The 19,643-nt window shown below is 40.4% G+C and overlaps 1 protein-coding gene across 6 annotated transcripts in view; it reads right to left on the bottom strand.

The window, feature by feature from the left end:
• Window positions 1–9,605, bottom strand: part of LOC122575607 (octopamine receptor Oamb) — a 111,854-nt gene extending 102,249 nt beyond the window's left edge. The window contains exons 1-2 of one of the 6 annotated variants that reach the window (XM_043744762.1): window positions 8,539–9,605; window positions 6,796–7,448 (exon numbers count right to left, since the gene is read on the bottom strand). Coding sequence is in view for 1 of the 6 variants with exons in the window: in XM_043744758.1 (XP_043600693.1) it covers window positions 8,828–9,121 (294 nt within the window). In the remaining 5 variants the exon portion in view is untranslated. Of the gene's footprint in view, window positions 1–6,795; window positions 7,449–8,538 lie in introns of those variants that run through there. The other 5 variants (XM_043744759.1, XM_043744760.1, XR_006319480.1 and 2 more) reach the window with 5 other exon arrangements.
• Window positions 9,606–19,643: the final 10,038 nt, after the last annotated feature.

Genomic DNA, 19,643 nt, shown 5'->3' with positions numbered 1-19,643 from the left:
ACAATCGTAAGATTATAATCGTTTCGCTTAACGTCTGATCACGGTTTCAACGTGAAATCCAATTTTAAGATTACTACGCATCCGTCGTACGCAGCATCGCGAGCCGAGTATTGTCATGTGTCGCGTACCTTACCTTTAAATCGTCGCCGTTCGATGGAAAAAGATGAACAAACTCGTAAAACATACTTGGATCGGGGAATTAATGGATCGGTGAGAAGGAGTTGCTTGGCGTGTCAGGCTTCGAGGATCAAAGAAATTCGTTCGATTTCCAATTTTCTTGATCGTCGTCGATTCGTGCAAAGAGAATCGGAAGTTTTTGCCGCTTCCGTTCCAGCCTACTACACTCGTTCGACGTTGTATTTCCGATACAAAGACTGTCCGATTCGCTGTCAGAAAGAAACAAATTGGTGAAAGGATCGACGATAAATTATTCTCTGAGATTATATCTCTCTCTGTAACTCTTCGAGCAAAGTTCCTTCGACAAACTCGTACCTTATTGAACGTCGCCCGATGAGGTATCGACGGTATCGTAAACGCGGTCGCAAGACGATCGATGAGTCAGGTGACTATAACGATTTATCTTAGATTACCGAAATTTAAATGTATATAACATAATATGCGCTATATATATAGAGCTATAAACGTAGGATGTATGAGCGCGCTTTAAAAACTGAACGTGTAATTGTTACTTGTATTTTACGCGAAACGACCATCGATCAAATATCGAAAGATAGATAAAGACGAGACATTTCGCGTAGAGTTCCGTGTAAAGGAGTTACATATCGCATGGTTCTCACATCGACGACGTGTTTAAACGCGCGCCGCTATCGCGATGGCTCGTTAGCACGAGGTTATTTGCTCGTTAAAAGCTGGCACGTATGAAATTATTTGTTTGCTATCCATGCTGTTTGCGTTAATCGTTTAACCGAGCGTTTATTTTAGCTTCATTGTGATCGAAGAGACGGCCTGTCTCGAGAAACACGATTTTTAATCGTTACGTTTGCTGCAATTTAGGCTCGATGAAATCGAACGGAAGATGGTTGGAAAGCAAGTTGGAAAGCAGATAGAACGAGACCGAGCTACGAAATATGCTATTCGTTCGAAACGCGAAAGCCAAAGAGAGAGCGAAACAGAGAGAGAGAGAGAGAGAGAGAGAGCGAAAAGCTATGGGTTCGCAAACGTTCAACGTAAAAGTTCATTGTCGTTTGATTTCTGTGGCGTACAATGCCGTCCAATTTAACGATGGAGATCTGAAAGCGCAACGGAAGCTTCCTTCTGCCCATTTCGTATCCCATTGTCGCCAAAAACAATAGACGATAGTCGTCTGGTTCCCCCTGTTTCTCCTTCTTCGTTATTTCCCTCTTTCTCGATCTGTTCGTCGTCTCTGAATTCTCCGCTCCATTCGTAGTGGAAAATATCGGTTATATCGTTGTTTCGTCGATGACTTTTCGCGGTCTATCGAAAATTATCTTGTAAAGAGGTCTGTATTGTTCGTTTGTGGTCCATCGCGAGACTCGAAGCTCCATGATTGTGAAAAATCTAAGAAATCTGAAAAACGAACAAACCGTCGGGACGCGCGTCGGTGGCGGTAAAGCCATAATGGTCAAATGGCACCGACTATGCGTGCACCGTGCACACGATACTCCAGGCCGAGATTAACCGCGCCAAGTTAAGCTAAATAGAATGGCAACGATGGATAGTCCACGATGGCAAGACGTTGATCCATTTGCTGGCTCGTTTGTTAATAGGTGACTACTTGTATTATACACGTCTGTATATACACGTCTGTATATACACGTCGGGGGCTTTGATCGTTTATTTGGCGAATCGTGTAACATTGAATCGAGCGAGAGTATTTCTTATCGTACTTTCTCTTCTTCCTCCCACCCCCCCCTTTAATTATGTAAAACGCGAGATTTGATGCGAAGTTAGGGAATACGAGTACTCGGGTTGAACGAAATTATCGAGCAAAAATGCAAAGGACAGAGAGATATCGTCATTTTACTGGGATCTTTTCATCTTTCTTCCAAGCGTATAAACCGAGGGGTCTTTTTCGAAATCTATTATGGCTTTTTTCTCTTACTTGTTCAAAAATCTGAATCGCGAATGTAGAACCGGAAATTCAAAGAATTTCCAATCTCCGAAGGAAGCTGTCGAAGATTGTTTTTTAGCGTTTTATTCGCGTCGTTTCGTAGTCGTTGGGCCGACTGGGTGGACCAAAAGCGGTGTTCAATGAGGTAATTGCCTCTCGGAGCGAACGTGATCGAGCAGACTGCAGCGAGTGGTCAGTGGTTCTTGACCGGTTCGCGATGATCGTTGCGTCGATGTGATTTTACGGCACACCTTGAATGTATTTTCAGGCGATTCTCCAACTTTCGAAATATGTACAAAGACACTTAGGAAGAATGTATCAAACTCGAAGGTTCGCGAAAGAGTCGATAAGATTGGAGAATTGAATTTTAGTGCAGCCAAATGGCGTGTAAACTGCTTTTTATGAACGGCGTGGCGAAACGATAGCATTCGCGATATCCTTTTTCCTCCTCCTTCTTCTCTCTTCAAATGTTCGACACGAAAACCTAGTCCTCTCTTCCACGGACGCTCCTGTTTGCCGTTCGAATCGACGAGACTGCTTCGCTTCGAAATTAGTTGGAAACGAGCTGTCTCGAAGCGACAGTCTCGGAGTGACGATCTCGGAAACGACATTTCGAACGTTCCCAATCGATTGCGATCAATTAAAGACTGGCGAACGCACCAGACCATATTCCATGTTCCATCGACAAAGATACTCCGATATTAGGAATCGCGTCCGATTAAAGTATCTGTAAAACCTGTTTGCGTGGAATTGAAGCCGCTTCGATCCTATCGTTGAAACAGTTTTGCGAAAATCAATGTTTGCGCAACTGCAAACGTCATACGGATATTAAACGGATCCGAGCATCTTGAATTAGATAGGAAGATTAGACGATATTTGGGACGAGATGCTGGAAAGTTTCAAAGAAAGATGGATCGATTATTTAGTTGGGGGTTATAGAGAGGTCAGTTTCCCAGCGTGCAAACGGAAGCGAACAGTTCGCTAATCCTAATCGACATAAACGACCCGTCTTCAACGCATCGCGATATCACGAAATCACTACTGCGAATGCTGCTACGTGTTCGTCTATTTGATGGAGCGCGTGATTTGCCGGTGAAAGCTCGGACAATTATCTTGCATCTACGTCGAGTATATCGTTGTTATAGCAACGGTTTCACCGTTTCTATTTTTACATGCTACATATTCGTACATTTTTATTTTGATAACGTCTAAAGCTGCAAGCTGTAAATCCGCGTAGAAAATGTCTGACTGGATAAATTGTCCACATTCTCCGCGATCGTCCTCGAATCATCCTCGAATCATCGTCGAACGATCATGGGAAGCGAGAAAAGGCAAATTTTTGCTACGCGAATCGCTCGATCGAGTACAGTCGATCCCGTACGATATAAGACAGTGTGTTTGTTTGTTAATGTACGGAAAGGGGATCTGGCAGACTAGACGGGGTCTGATGCACGTCGTAATATTGGCGCTCCTGGCTGTCGCTCGCAGCAGGGATACCGGCCAGCTAGCCAGCCAGAGTCAAGAGGAAGCCGTTCTAACGAGCGCATTTCCCGTCTAACGACGCGTTCGCCGGCTTTATCGCCGCAAAAATAACCACCGGTGGCACCGCTCTTGTTCTACATCCTACGTTCTACGGACAGGCTTTTCGCCTTTTCCAAACTTGTCGACGCAGCACGGTGCTGCGGCCTAACCGATCCCACGAGATCAGCATCGTCTTCCACCACCGTTAAGGGACAGGTACAAGAAGCAAGAGAATACGGATGCGTACCCAATATGCGAATCCAGTTTCTACGACCTTTCGCATTTCCGTTCCTTCTTTTTTCCGATACTATCAGCGAACAGAAAATTCGGTAATTGTTTAGAAAATTCGATGATTTGCGAATCACGTCGTCAGTGCTCGATCTTAGCTTTCGAGATATTGGCAAAAGACTGTCGGTAGACACGGCGAATGGCAGCCGAATTTAAAAATCTACCCCGGATCTGATTCTTATTTTTTCTCTGTACCTAGTATACGCGTGTAAAGGAAAACTGGGGGGCGAGCTTGGGCGTGTTGCACGGATCTTTCGCATTACATTTATCACTTTGCGCGTAATATGATAAATATTGCATATTTAAAAAATGATTATCATTGATAGCCTGAATCAGTTTTGAACGAGCCTTTTAAATCCGACCAACGTAAAATCACGACAGTCGCGAACGGACAGATCTTCGTTCGAGTAACATGTCCGAAGACGTTTCTCGCAGACTCGTGTACGTAGTTGCGAGTGATTATTTAGATTCGTAGAGTACGTACGGGCGAGTGTGTGTGTGTGTGTGTAGAGAGAGAGAGAGAGAGAGAGAGCGGCAAGTGGCGAAATTGGCATTTGCGGGGGCAGTATGGAGCAGCAAAATCATGCCGCTCTGCTTCCTTCCATATTTCGTCCGTCATAGACGTTCGTATTTCTATAATCTTTAGGATTATCTCGTCGTAAAATCGGCCCACGTTGCACCTCAGAAACGTTATGTGAAAGATTCGATATGAAAATAATTCGTATTCGTCATTACTATCTATTTGTCGCTTGGATACTTGTTACGACCCTGGTTATACGAACCTGCCAGCGAGTAACGTCTTTCTGGTTTCGGCGTGCGCGGCATGTCAGAAGCTTCGAGACCTCGCCCTATGACAATCGGTGTCCAGCCTATAGAATGGGCAAAGCGCCGAACAAAGACCGCGTAATATCAGCGAGTTTCGTATAAATGTAACGTATCGTCTGTCGCTTTGTCGTCGTTTGTTTCGCCGCTCGTCACTCGCATGAAGATGTAAACGCATCTCCAAGCGGCGGTCGCGCCGGTTATGCTTGCGACTGTTAAAAATATAAAAACAAAATAAGAAAACAAAAAGTTAAAAAATCGTCGAAACGCAAGATGCTGGACGCTTTCTAAATAATTGGCGCAAGTTATTACCAGAAAAATATTACTCGGTATACACTGGCTCGCAAAAGTATTCGAAATTCCAATCAAAACACGTGTTTATGTAGATTTTGCAACGTTAGTAGCGCTGTTGCAAGAGCTTGTCAGGAGTTGGTCCGAGCGAGAATTTGGTAGAAACGATACTTTTCTGTTGGACGGGTGGAATTTTAAAGCTCGTCGCCCTCGAGGGGAAAGAGCCTGGCAACTCTCCCCGGGGAGAACAGGAACGCGTTACAAGTTACAAGTGTATTTTCGTTTGCTTTTGAGAAAGTAAACTGTAATCGAACGTGATTTATTTATTTCTTTTTCTTTTTTTTCGTGTCGGATCGATGACGAAGACGTTGAAAGTAAAAGTGGCGCTAGTACATTTCTTTCTCGGTGAAAAACCGCTGGTACGATTTTGTTTCCTTTTCCTTATTTCCTTCGGAAATGAAATAAGAACGGAGAACCGTCGAGTATTTTATTGCGTATGCTCGACGAGTACCGAGCAAATATATCAACGAGTTTGAATACCGTAAAAGATCGACCTCAACCACGCATTTGTCAAATTAGAGGATTTGTGCGAATTGTAGCACTTTTCTTCCGACACCCTCGATTACGTCGTATCGGACGAAAGCTAGCAACGATGATAAACCAACTATATACTTGTTAATAGATCAACGTGACAACTGTAGTTTTCTATTTTTTATTAGATAGCAATTTAACAAGCGTAAGACTCGATAACTTTGTAAATTTCTAACTCCGCGTACAGTGTACCGTATAGCTCTCAAGCTTATAGCACTCGATTCTATGATTCTTGACTCGATACGAGTCTGTGTAACTCTCAACTTTAAAACTCTTGCGTCTATGATTCTCGTTTGTCTAGCCCTCTGGGTCTCACTCTACAGACCACAACTTACGGGCCACGAGAACGTTAAGACTGTTGATCACGCGAGATTTCAAAGCATTGCTTTCCCTGTTCTTCCACTTTTTGCCTAGAAGCTGGCAAAGCGAATCACAGTGAATCGAACGCAGGCGTGTTATTTTTATAGATTTTAGACAATAGAGAATAGAGAGCGTCGATAAAGGATTCGACGTCCGTTGGAAACGAGCCCTTGTTTACGTTACAACGTGGATTTTAACGAGATACATGCCGATGTTAAACGTGGAAAGTAGGAAAACGTCGCGGTGACCGAGATCGATTGTCGATCGATTTTGAAATTTCAATTCCACGCAACGCGTACGTATTCCTCTTTCTCCAATTATCTCTTTTTCGATGGCTCGTTACGAGTGGAAATGCACGAATTCGTACGCTAAATAATTATTTACGAATTACGATATCGTTCCAATTTATTACCAATTTACTTGACGAAGAATCTCGACGATAGTTAACACGACCCACTCGCTTTTTCTTCGTGCGTTAAACGACATTTTGTTCGTTTTATTGTTTCGTTTCGTTTCGTCTCGTTCCTTTATTGCCATTATCGATTCGTTTGGTTCTTAAATCATTTTTAACCGGATCGTATTTTCGTAATCTAATTGCCAAATATATGTACATGTGTAAAGCGACGAAGAATGAAATGAAATGAAATGAATTATTGGTGCACCGATCGGAAAAACAGGATATAACGACGTTGTTCTAAAGACTAGAAGAGCTAACGCGCTTTCGACGAAAAGAACGAGCACAGGGAGGGAAGGAGATGAATTAAATTCCGCCAACTCGGTTTGCGTACTTAAAAACTCATTAGCGAGGCCCAACAAAAATTCCAACTCACCGGAAACTGCAAGAACCTCGATGAGACTCGTAGTTTCCCTGGCGATTCTCGTCGACTCGACGAAAAATCGAAATTACACCGCTAATTAGCCGGTGAATCCAGCCAGGCTAATATCACCACTTCTTCTCTATCGGTGAAAACGACCGTTCAAGTACCTGATTCTCGCTTGATACCGTTTGTCTTTCGCGATTCACGAGTATCCCACTCGACGACGAAGCAACCTCGAGGATCATGATCACAGGTGAAACGCTTCTCATCGTCCGGTCACGCACAAGTGTCCTAATGGATGAATTATTTTTAACGTTTATGGAAGAATTTTTCTGGTTAACGACATTTGCAGAAATTTTCCTTCCATCTGTGTATTTTATTAGTTATGGTTGTAAGATTGGACAATTTAGCCATTTTTTCCTGTTTTTTTTTTAATCACTCGTCAATCTTTCTTTTTCAATCTTTGTTTTCAAGTATTTTCAATTTCGGTCCAATCGGCAAAAATTTCGATACAATTAGTGGAATCTCTTTCGATTTGATCTATCGGGAATTTTGATTATCACTGAACGCAAGATCGGTGGAATTTTCCTTTGGCATATCTTTTTAAATATTTGTAATTTTTCAAATCTTCATTTCAGTTGAATTTGATTTATTGATCGAAAGCCCTGCGAATTTCAAAATATTTCGATAAGAGAATCTTTGAACGGTAAAGATTTTTTCTTCTCATATCTAATTATAACTTTCTATAATTTTCGGAAAATCTTTCCGTTCTAGAGCAGTGAACAAAATTCTAGAGCGCGGTCACTAGAATGTTCCTTTCCAAAGGTACACGCTTGGTTGATAGTTTCATGAGAACTCCGATACAATGCGTCAAAAACGGTCGGAGATGAATTACGCTTCTCTGATTCTCTTCCTTGTCGTTGAATACTTGCACACACACTGTCGCGATTGTTATTAATGGGACCACGTTTGCGTTTCTTAATGCTTGGTTACGAAAAGATAAGATACGTCCCGTACTTTATCGGAAAACGAAACGTAAATACATTTCACAAAGAAAATACAATTAACTGATTCGCAGTAATTGGATAAACGACGCGATCAACGTTTATCTCGAACGATTTCCATGGACGGAAACGTCACTGTGTAGCGGATTCCGTCATCCGGTATGATAAATTCGATAGACCGAATCTATCGAACGTTCGACAGATCCAGTTTCAACGATGGAAAATCGCGACGGTACGATGCGACAACAACGAAAACGAAAATAAAAACACTCGCTCCCATTTACTCGGACGTTCGTTTCCATCTAAATGTAAACCGCAACATTCGTCGACATCCCGTTTTTATTTTCACCCTGTCGACAATTCCACGATATATATATATATATATATATATATATATATATATATATATGTATATATATATATGTATATATATATGTATATATGTATGTATATATGTATGTATGTATATATGTATATATATACATACATACATACATATATACATACATACATACACGCACATGTACATACGTCGTTTATCGTTTCAGCATCGATGTTTTTCCCGTTAATTAAGATGCGTAGGTACGCAATATATTATTTTTCACCATGTAAAATTCTTTCCAAATTTAGTAGCAACTTAAGCTTTGGTTAAAACTTTTCGGTGACTTGGGAATGTTGCATTTAATAGATCCTATTTCCTATCGAAGAAGATATGGATTAACGTTTGTTTAAAATTTATTATTTTATATACCTATAAACGATTGCACTTGAAACAACTTGCCAGTAATTCACAGAAATTCACTCTTTAAATCCTCGAAGAATCGTTTGCAACGTTGCGCTTGATACATACTTTGTACGACATTCTAATAGACACTGTTTTCTATTTAAACCGGCACTTTAAATTCTTCGATAATTTCTAATATTCGTAATAGGTTCTCTTTAGATTCTCTTTAATCAAAGAATAGATAGACGATAGACGCGATTCCCTGTACCGAAAGGAACACGGGAAAAAAGAAAAAGAGACGCAAACTTGTTTTCACCTTTGGGATTTCATCGACCGTTAAATCAAGTATCATCGGTTCGTAATAGAACAGGAAATAGTCGAGCGATGACCGATCGATTCGCGACAAGATCCTCGAGATTCTTGGAATCGTGTACGCGGTCCCGATGAAGCGGAAGTGTGACGAGCCTCGACATATCCGTTCGCAACGACGGCCGGCGTCGGACTGCCATCGGCCGCCACTGTTAAGGGGTTTTATCGACGGCGGGACAGATCGGCCGCCGCGGATAAACACAACCTGGGATAACGAGCGAAACGTGTCCTTTTCCATCATTTACGTAACATACGTTTACGTACACGCGTATACGTGTATGTAGTTTGGACGACGCGAAGAAAATTTGTCTCTTTGATATTCAGCTATCTATTATAGATCAAGGTTAAAGTTCTAAGAACAGTCTGAAAGGGAAAGAAAAAAGGAAACGGAGGAAAAAAGAGGAAAAAGGATAGAAAACGTTGAAACACCGTATATTTTGGATATTTTAGTCGAGCCAAAGAATACTTGTGTTTTTCGCGTCCGAAGATTTTGAAAGAACGTTGCCTCAAACTTTTATCGAAATTTTTAATCGATACGATACGTTCGCGCTTGGTTTTATTTTTTCTGGTTTTGCCGTTTTTAATCCGATGCTATTTATAGTTCCGTGCTCTACGTATAATTTCCCTTCGTTTCTCTTTTATATTCTCCAAAGATATTTTTCAGCCTCGTAGACGCCGCTAATAACTTAGTTAAGCACGTAGATTTCGCGCAGCATTTCGTCAAACGTTGGCACGAGTCTCCGTCTAGTACGGGGTGTCCACTTGTTCGCTGACAAAGAACCCTATCAATGGTGGGTAGCCAACCATTGGGTCAGCAAGGCTGACCTTGCCTCGTCACAATACGAGCAATCGTGTTTCGTCGAACGAGCAAGAAGCTTTAGAAAGTAGCACGTTCCGAAAGAGCCATCGACTATCACTATCGGACGATATGCTTCGCCGACGAAATGGCAAATGTCGCGCTAAAATAACGTTCTTCCACGGGGCAGGATTGCAGGTTGATGGAGGGTCTAAATTTACGCGCAAATGTATCGCTATGGTGCAAAAAAAGGAAAAAAGAAAACGCACCGAACACTCGCAATATTTTCAAAATCGTAATTGAACGCGTAGCAATTTGAAAAGATCGCAGGACGACTAAATTCCATTGTAGAAAATTGATTACTTACGCCTTAGGCGTATACGTGCACTTGCCTTGAACAGAATAGTACGATGGAAAAGGCAGCTGTATAAAAAAAGAAAAAAGGGACGAAACGATATGAACGTACCGTCTGCCAACTGTGAGGCGCAACCTGTCACTCCTAAGACCTAAGACCAAGATTAAAACTAGGAGGTAAAAACGACGAACGAATAATTAAAGAAACCGGCAGATCGTATCGACAACCTGGTCACTCGCAAGCGGGATTAACTGTAACTGCCTTTATCGTCTGTATAGCGATATCATGTTAATCGTACACGTGATTATATGGCGAGACTAAGGAAACCTCTACTCGCTTAAAAGGGACCCTTCCGGCAACCCGGTTCGCAAGTCTGTTCGTGAAACACGCGAGAGGCCGAACAGATACCGGCTAAACGATCTCTTAGAATAAGTCGCTGACCCTTTGCAATCCCTTTTACACGCTCGGTCGCTATTCTCTCGTCCGCAAATATTTATAAGCCACGCTTTGTCCCGAATGTTCCGAAATTAAAATGTTCCCCGTGCGTCACGTTTGAAAATACATTTCTATTATACTTTTCTATTATATTGACACGTACCGATGGTTTGCTTTCTGGTTGTTTGTGGCGTTGGTTCGGGTTTCGTTTTATCTGGTCGCTGGTAAAATGGAAATAACATTTCCGAATAATCGAAATGGCGAATCACGCGAGTCACAGAAGTGACATTTTTTGGCATCTACGTCATTCGCTAACGCGAAGATTTTAATTAATAAAAGAAGAACAAATAATCGAGCAGCAACAATCGAGGCGACTGTTGAGATTTAAATAGCCGTGGTACACCATCTTGGAATGCGGTAGAGATGACACCGGGCCAAGCTCTGCCAACATTCGGGTTATTCACCTATCGTGGCTATTTGGATCGTTCTTTTTGATGTGAAACCTGGCAGATGAATTGGCAGGTGAATTTTTATTTCAATAGGACGCAATGGAAATGCCGTTGCCGCGTCTTGATCCTCCCATCGGCGAGAAACTGTTAAAATTACGTTCGCAAGTATTTTAACGTTTCTTACGGGTCAGCTTGACAATCGAAGATCGATTCTGTAACTACGAAATACGTATTAGTCGTTACGCGCCAATTTAACATTTTTTAATTTCATGTTTTTCGATGTCGCGCCTTTCAACCATCCACCTTGATCGTTTTCCCATTCGAAATATTCTTTTATCGATTCCATAGGACAAGCTTTAAAACAACAAATCTTGGACCGTTTTTAATCAAAGCGAATTTAAAGCAAAAAATATTATAACGCTCGAGTATGATGCAGGAAGTTGGGATCGAATTCCAAGCAAGTACATCCAGCCGTGTTCTCGTCACGATCGCGCATTCTCCGCGAAATTTTCTTTGATTAGCGCAATCATCTTCCGTCGACTCGTAATCTTTCGAGAGTACGCGGTCGGACTGGTTCGATCATCGTCTGAAACAATGGCTGTGCCCAAGAAAAAATTGCGAACCGATGAAACAGCTATCGATTCTCCCGTATTCCAGCCTGAGAGAAAAAAAGGGACTCTACTTAGGAATCCGGACCATCATCGAGCTTAGTTTCGTCGATCGCTGATACTTTCAAAGAAATTATTTAAAAAAGAGAGAGAAAGAGAAAAGTAAAATCAATTAATCGTAGATATTTTGCTGTGAAACGCTTATCGCTGGCGTGACTGCCACTACCTGCGAATAGCTTTATCCGGTGACGAATCAAAATGCAAATGAAAAAATTCTACCGAGTTGCGTTATAAAAAAGCATAGAACAATCGGATAACTGTAATTTCATTCGTGATTGCGTGTGAAATCTTTTTTTATACGATATTTCCAGCTTCGTTTTCGAAATTATACAACAAAAGCTACGAGGGAAAAAATTTTGTTTCCTTTCGAGGCTCTAATTTTTAATAGTTAATAATAATAATAAAAGTTAAAAAATCGTAGTCTGGGATATTTCGTAACGATGAAATATTTCATTTATCTATATCTAATTTCTAGATACGTATTGCCTATTTCCTCGTTATTCGGTGGTAGGTGAATTTTTTGGAAAAAATGTCAATTTATCGGAACGAGGTTCGCTATCGCTTTCGTACAGTGAATTTCACAGGGAATACCAGCAACTATTTATAATAGCGTTTCTGCTGAGCTTGGCTGCATGTCAGCAGCTAATTACGTTCAATTACCAGATACCGGTTAATTAAAACTCCTAATTAATAAGTCCCGTAAGCATCGTTGCGACGTGGCCCACTGCTTCTCTTCGAACTTACTCGGATTTTCATATTCCAAGCCATCTGCCATGAGATTCTTCTCTCTAATCGATCGAATCCCATCTTTGCGATAATGTAAAAACTGCGAGAATCGTCCGATTCCTGTAAAGATTGGAATAATCTTTTTATCCGTTATTACGCTGCAGATGTTTACGCGGTAACAACACGATATATAAAGAATATACATAGGACGCAGGTATGTATAAAATATCGAAAGTATACGTAGTACCTGCTCGTAAAATACAGGAGCCTGATCGAAGCTGATGCGGATCACCGATAACCTTATATACCAGTTCACAATTCGTTTGTATCAATAACTTATGTACACGAAGCTAGATTGCTAATCCAATAGTACTTGTACAAGTTTCGGTGATAATACGGTTGGTTTAAAGTTACTCGAGTTTCCGTAGAATTCGCTAAAGAAAAATTTCACAACTTACGAACCAGGTGAGTAAAAATAGTTCTCACCTGCCACGATACGAATAAAAGTGGATTAAACGTAATTAATATTTTCGGTCAACGGAGAGATCCCTTAAATTGAATTGCGCGTTAAGCATCGAGAATTATATTACGCGTGGACTAAAACAAAGCGTGAAAAACTGTATCATTTATCGAATTGATTTGTTAAACGTATATACGTCGTAAAGCTTTCTTGGATCAACGGAAATTCCGAAATTTCACCGTTTGTCTTGCATTATATTACCATGCAACGTAGGAAATGAAAAGTAAAATGCCTAATATCCTTACGAAATTAAAATTAAAATTGAAAACGTTTGGCTCGTACCGATAGTTATCGAATCTAATGTATTTAAGTTCTCTTCAATCAATATAACAATCAGTATAATATATAATCTATATAATCTACGATCTATAATCATCTTGCGTCATAATGGAATAAATACACTTTGAAAATCCAAGTACAATGGTTCGATTCGGGAATCGAAGGAATCTTAGAAACAGAGAGACGTAAAAGGATCTTTCGGTTTTGACGGCAAAAATTTCGTAGGAGGATCCGGAAAATTTAGAACGGAAGCACGGAAAAAGCAACGGAAAAAGCAACGGAAAAAGCAACCGAATCACTCCGAAAGGTAAATCGCAGTGACTGTGTGCATGCTTGAAACGATGCTTTGTTTGTCGTTGCCGACGTTTGGAAACGCTTGGAAACGCTTGGAAACGTTTGCAACAACGGTTCCAGACGTTTAATAACCAAATGTGTCTCTCTTTCTGAGAGGAACAAACTATGCTCCTTCGCTTCCACCGATGAAACAACCAACGCATCTCGTCCCTCGTTTCCTTTCCTCCCTCTGATAGACTTATACGGCCAGAAATTGTTATTTCTCTTTGCTGCCACTGCTACCGCTTAACCTACCGAACGTTTTACGAAAAAGCTCTCTTTGAACCTGTCGTTGGGCGGGGGTCTCGATGTACTTTAAACGCGAGAACGTCTCTTTCTGATCTTTATTTCGTTTCATCCAATTCTCGGCGAGATCTCAAAGTGTTTGTATAATTTTGCTCTGAATCAATTTAGGAACGATATTAACGCACACGAAATTCTTTTGTCAGAAGTAAAAACTGGTGTTTTTGAAAGAAATTTGGTCGCTGATCACGAATCGAAGAATAGAAAATTCAGGGAAAAGGAGATCCAACAGATCTTCAACAGATTTCAACGTTTTTCGAAATTGATCGTAATTTGCAATTTGAAAACTTTCAGCTTTTTCGTTAATGACTGAAATGGAAAAACAACGGATCGTAAGAGAAATGTTGGAAAAAGTTCAGGAACAGTTAAAAATGAAATTCATCTTGTTAAGCATTTCTAATTAATTGCAATTCCCAACAATCGAGTAATAAACGAAATTTAAAAATTACGAATATTTCTTTCATCGAGACGCAAAAGTCGAAATGAAAATTCTGCTTGTTATAATTTACGTTTTATAAAAGTAGATTTTTTAATAATCGTCGAATAAGAAATTAAAGTAGAAATGTCACGAGCAAATTTTTCTTACGCAAGAATAAAAGATTTTTATCTGTTATACCTATCTACGATACCTACCTATGATACAATATAATATAATATAATATAATGTAATATTATAAAATATATTGTTATCATCGCGGTAGAACGGTGTTGGGAATTGGAATGCAACTTTGTTGCCAATGTTCGAACCCCGCGATCGCACGTCAGGTTAATTTTACACGGAGATGCGTCTGAAAGGTTGCTCGAAACTTTGGCAATGAGTTTCAGCAAGAAAGTTATCGTAGCCGTTGAAACGTGATAAGAAGCGAGCATCCCGGATCGAAAGCCGAGCCACTCGAGGAAAGAAGACTCGCTCGGTTACAGGGTATCGCGCATCCACGCGCGCGTTAAACTTCGTCAAGGGGTGACTCGAACGTTAGCTTCCAACTCGTTTCACCGATTCTAATTATAACAACGAATGAAAAATTCCAAATATAATATTTATGGAAGTTTTTCGTGTACCACACCGACGATTATCATACCAATTAATTCGAAGTGAAGTAAAATTTTCAAAACGCAAAATTATAAGATTCCTGAATTACGTGAAGACGAATTTTCATAAAATATTTCTGAAAAGATTTGACGCGTACATGTGTGTAATATCAGAAGTCAATTATCATCGCCTCACGGTTAATCATAGTACAGAAGATTAATTATACACAAATTATTCATCGCGTAACATTTATCTGAAATTTTCAATCGATAATAAGATGATAGGTATAATTATTACGTTAGTAATAGGTGATAATTATTACGTTATACGAGAGCGAAACGTTGTGTGGAATGTGTTCGTGGAAAGCGACGGAAATATCGGTTTCGCAAATAGGGGAAATTCGAAGAGGCCACCGCGGAGAGGCGGAAGCTTCGTTATGTTCGAAAGTTGGTATTCGATGGCGCGGTGGACGCGTTAACTCAGACCTGCGAGTACAGTGTTTGTTTCTCTTACAATTTTCAAACAAATTTTACAAGCAAAGAATATAAATAGAAAATAAAGCAAAATAGTATATCCTGTATAGAAATTCGTCTAACGTAAACTAGAAGGAACTCACCACTCGACAGACAGCGCGCCATCGCGTCGACGCGACGCTACGAAACGTCTTGGGGACAGCTTCCGGTACTCGTTTACGGTGAACCATGATAGAATTATCCGCTTGGTTGGCCAACGCTTTTCTACTCCTCGCTTTCTACCATGGTGAAGGTAATCTTCTTTACAAGTATCCAAAGGGTTGGAGGGGGAGGGAAGGTCTGCCCTTGCTCTTTGAAGCACCAAGATGAAAGAACTGAAATACATACATAGTTGCTTGCTTATAAGCTTGTTTATTATCTAGCAATTTATGTGGAAAATTAGTATATCGAATAGAAAATTTAGCGTCTTGACAAGACTACGTTATTACGAGTTTATCGGGACGATTAATTTGTGGACTTTTGCGTGCAATAGAATTTCTACGAAATTAAAAGACCGCTTAAGATTATCAAATAATTATAATTATCAGAAGGATGATAGAACACAGGCTTTTAAGAGTCGAAAACTGATTACCTCGGAACAGAATATTAGTTTATAAAATCCTGCGTTTCGTCCCTTTTTCGTCCTTTTTTCGTCCCTTTTTCGTCCCTTTTTCGTCCAGCCTTCGGCAGGTGGCAATAAATTATACTTACTTTCTATACTGCTGTAATTTCTCGAGTATAGACAGTAGTAAGCTATAGTTTCCCGATAAAGTAATATCTGGATCACATGAAACGGAAGCGAAGCTCGTTTTCTTCGACCAGATGTTTGGTGGAATCGAACAGAGAACAGAAAGACAGCCGAATTTAACGTATTTAACGAATTACGTTAGCGGCGGATACGGTAAAACGAGAGGCAAGACAGTTTTCAGGAATTAGCGACTGGCAGGCGCGCCAAACGTTGGAATTAGGAGTAGCCGGGGTTCGCGATTCGTTGGAAAGTTCCGCGCAAGTTCCAGCTTTCGAAGGAATTAGTAATATCTCGACGATTCCAGAGATTAGGTAAATAGCTAAGGATTATCCAGGGATAAGATAGAATCTCTCTTTTCTCTGCGATCTGTGTTTCAAAGCAGAGATAATAACGTCTATATCTTTGCAAAGAGAAATTAATGGTTTCGTCCATAAACGACAAAAGTAAGAAAAAAGAATGTCGCGGAATTACAATTCAGTCGCTTCACTTGCTTCTGCTTGCGTATTATTAACAAGATGCTGATTTGACAGAAAAGTTTACCACACTCTGTATCTTTTTCATTTGTTATCCCCGATGTCCTCGTCCCTCGGAAAAACTTTGCCAAGTAGACAGCAAACCTACAAAAAGATGCGTAACTAAAGTTGCAACGTAAATATGCATCGAAAGGAAGAAAAACGATACGATACACGAGCAGTAGGAAAGAAAGACGCGAACGCAAAATGAAAAGCAGCGCTTGGCAGTCGATTAAAATTATTATTATTATTTGCCGAATACGTGGTAGGCGATATTAAAGCTGCGCGAGCACGCCAATGTGAGAAGAGTTTTCGCGCAGTAATTATGCGAATCCGTTTGTCCGATCCTGAGAACCGAACAGATGCTCACCGACGTTGATTTCGTATTAAAACAATTCGTCTCGCTGTCGGCGCCGGCTGTTCGCTAAACCTTCGGTAATTCGTCTCTCGATATCGATATTTTTTGGCAGCGATCGCGTCCGCAAAATTTTTAAAATGTTGCGTTATTCCAAAACGAAATCGGCGAGACAAGAGAACCGGTAGCTGATAACATCAGTTAAATTTAAAGACACGAGCGACGAGCGATACATTTATATTATCAACGACGATGATTTAATCTGTTACTCAGAAACCTCTAATAATACAACAATTAGAGGTTTAAAAGTTGACAATTAATAGCGTAAAAGCGTAGTATATATGTATATGCGTAAATCCTGGTATAAAATATCGTCGCTTGGATTCGATAAGATCGCTAGTCAAATTAAATAAACAGATGGAATTAGAGTTTTGCCGTGTCATAGATGATCGATAACACGACTAAACAGATTTCGTATCCGAATAATTAAATCGTATACATTATTTCCGGTTATTTTCTGGAATTATCTACTAGAATTGTTTTCAAAGCGAATACTTTTACAGATGGTTAACCAAGACAGGAAATACCTACATATATCCTGGGCTTGCTTCCATAATAGAATTTCTTTAATTACGCGTTTTAACTGTACTACAAAGTTAGTAAAAAAAAGAAAAAAGAATAAAAATGGAATTGAGAATAATTCTTCGAGTTACCTCGCTGGAAGATCTTTGATATTTTGTAAAATGGCGATATAAGCTCGATTGTAAATACGAGGATCGCGTCGCTTGTCTGGAATTTCCTTTTTCTCCCGTGTCCGACCTATCTCGTTATTCTCGGTTGATTTTCATCCTCGATATTGTTCCGGAAATAATGAAAATATTTGCTCGTCTCGTTCTGTCGGCGCGTGTCGATCGAACAAACGGGGTTAAAAAGACCGATTATAACCTCCGTGTGAATAAAAAACGAACACGCTTGGTACATGCTACCGTGTTATTATATCGCTCGATACGGACAGAGTGCGTTAGTCGAGTCTCGTGCGATATTTTATTTCGTAAAGCGAAGATTCTTCATTTTACCAATTCTGCCAAGGCAAAGGAATTATCGCGCGCAAAATATTGACCTGTCCGACTAATTACTTGATGAAACTAAAATCATAATCGTCGTTATTGTATGACCAACCGGAATTTGGTAGAAATTTGATATTTTGCATTAGAATCAGTTTCATGCATCGCGAACGAAGATGGAATGGATGAAACTGGAGGAAGAGGATAGCAGGATTATAGGATGACGCGGTATGGTATAATATAGTGTCTACAATAGGGTAGGATTTATCTGGAAAATTTGTTTCGTGGATATATATAGGATTTCTTTGTGCGCTGTGCCCGATTAATTCGGTAATCTTGTACTCGACCATCGCCCTATTTCTCAATGTCCATTCAACGTTAACGACAAAGGTGACTGGTTGAATGGACGTAACGTTATCATGTACACGGCGCAACAGATACCGTTATCTAGGAAAATCTTTCGGCCTGTTGGAAGCCCATTTTCATACACGTATGAATAAAGAAATGGAATATTTATGGACATATTTATTCGTTAGCGTGTAAAGCGGTAATAAAATAGGTGTCAGTCGTTTCACAGCGAAATTTTCTAACATTCTACTCGAATAAATTAATACTTATTTTACCCTACACTGAAAGTAAGTTTAATCGAATTTTAAATTAATAGCCCGCCGTTGGCCGAGCTTGGATAGAAGTTGAATAAATTTCGTAATAGGGTGGATGAAATTTTCTATTCCTGTCGCAACAATCGGACCAAGTATACGCGATAACGGGAATAATTTCTAAATACCTGCCGCTTTAAACTTACCCAGTAATATCGTATGGAAATTCGCTGGAAATTCCCTGGAAATTCAACGACTACGAAATTAAACGTAAAGTGTTTTGGCGATAAGCTGACATTCCGTAACGATGAAAATAAAAGGAAAAATACGGCCAATTAATAAACGTGATGTTGTATCGATAACGTTTGCTTTATAAATGTCGACTTAATTAAGGAAAAATAGGTAATTCGATCGATATATCGTTGAATCGGCTAATAAAGAACAAAAACGTTGGTTTGTAAAAGAAACTTGTCAACCAATCTTGCTGCATCCTCGAATCAATTCCCGATGCGATTGCATGCGATTGCATGCGATTGCAGCCTTGGAAAATCGACCACCGCTACTCGAGCAACTTATTTGGTTCGCCCGGAAAGACTCGATGTTTACCCCAATTACTAACGGTGCGATGCGTGGTGGCAGAGTGCAGAGATTCGCAAATTCTAATTACGAGAATTTCGCGAGTTAGCTGGCACCGCTGCAAATCATCCGGGAGTTTACCAGGCGTTCGATAACTAGAAACTGTGGCTGCTTGTTTGCTAGGTAAACGATTGCATCTCGGATACCTTCTGTTCGGGTTGGCTTGCCGAGGAATCTTTGACTTTGCAACATCTACCACGACCAAGCTGCTTTCACCGCCTACTCCATCGACAATTTACTCGCCAGAGACACTCGTACTAATATATTTATGTTATAACGCGATCAGTATTTTATTAGAAAAACTGGAAACGCATTTACCGGAAACTAAGGACGCGCGCGCCACAGTATTGTACTGTATTGCTGGAAAAAGACGAACATCGACGAGGCTAACTTTTCTTAAAGAAACCCTCCCGTGGCCGAGATACAGGCAGACCAGTTACTGA

Source organism: Bombus pyrosoma, linkage group LG15 (genome assembly GCF_014825855.1).
Source record: "Bombus pyrosoma isolate SC7728 linkage group LG15, ASM1482585v1, whole genome shotgun sequence".
In the NCBI taxonomy this organism is placed as follows: domain Eukaryota; kingdom Metazoa; phylum Arthropoda; class Insecta; order Hymenoptera; family Apidae; genus Bombus; species Bombus pyrosoma.
This window is presented reverse-complemented; position numbering and strand designations above follow the sequence as displayed.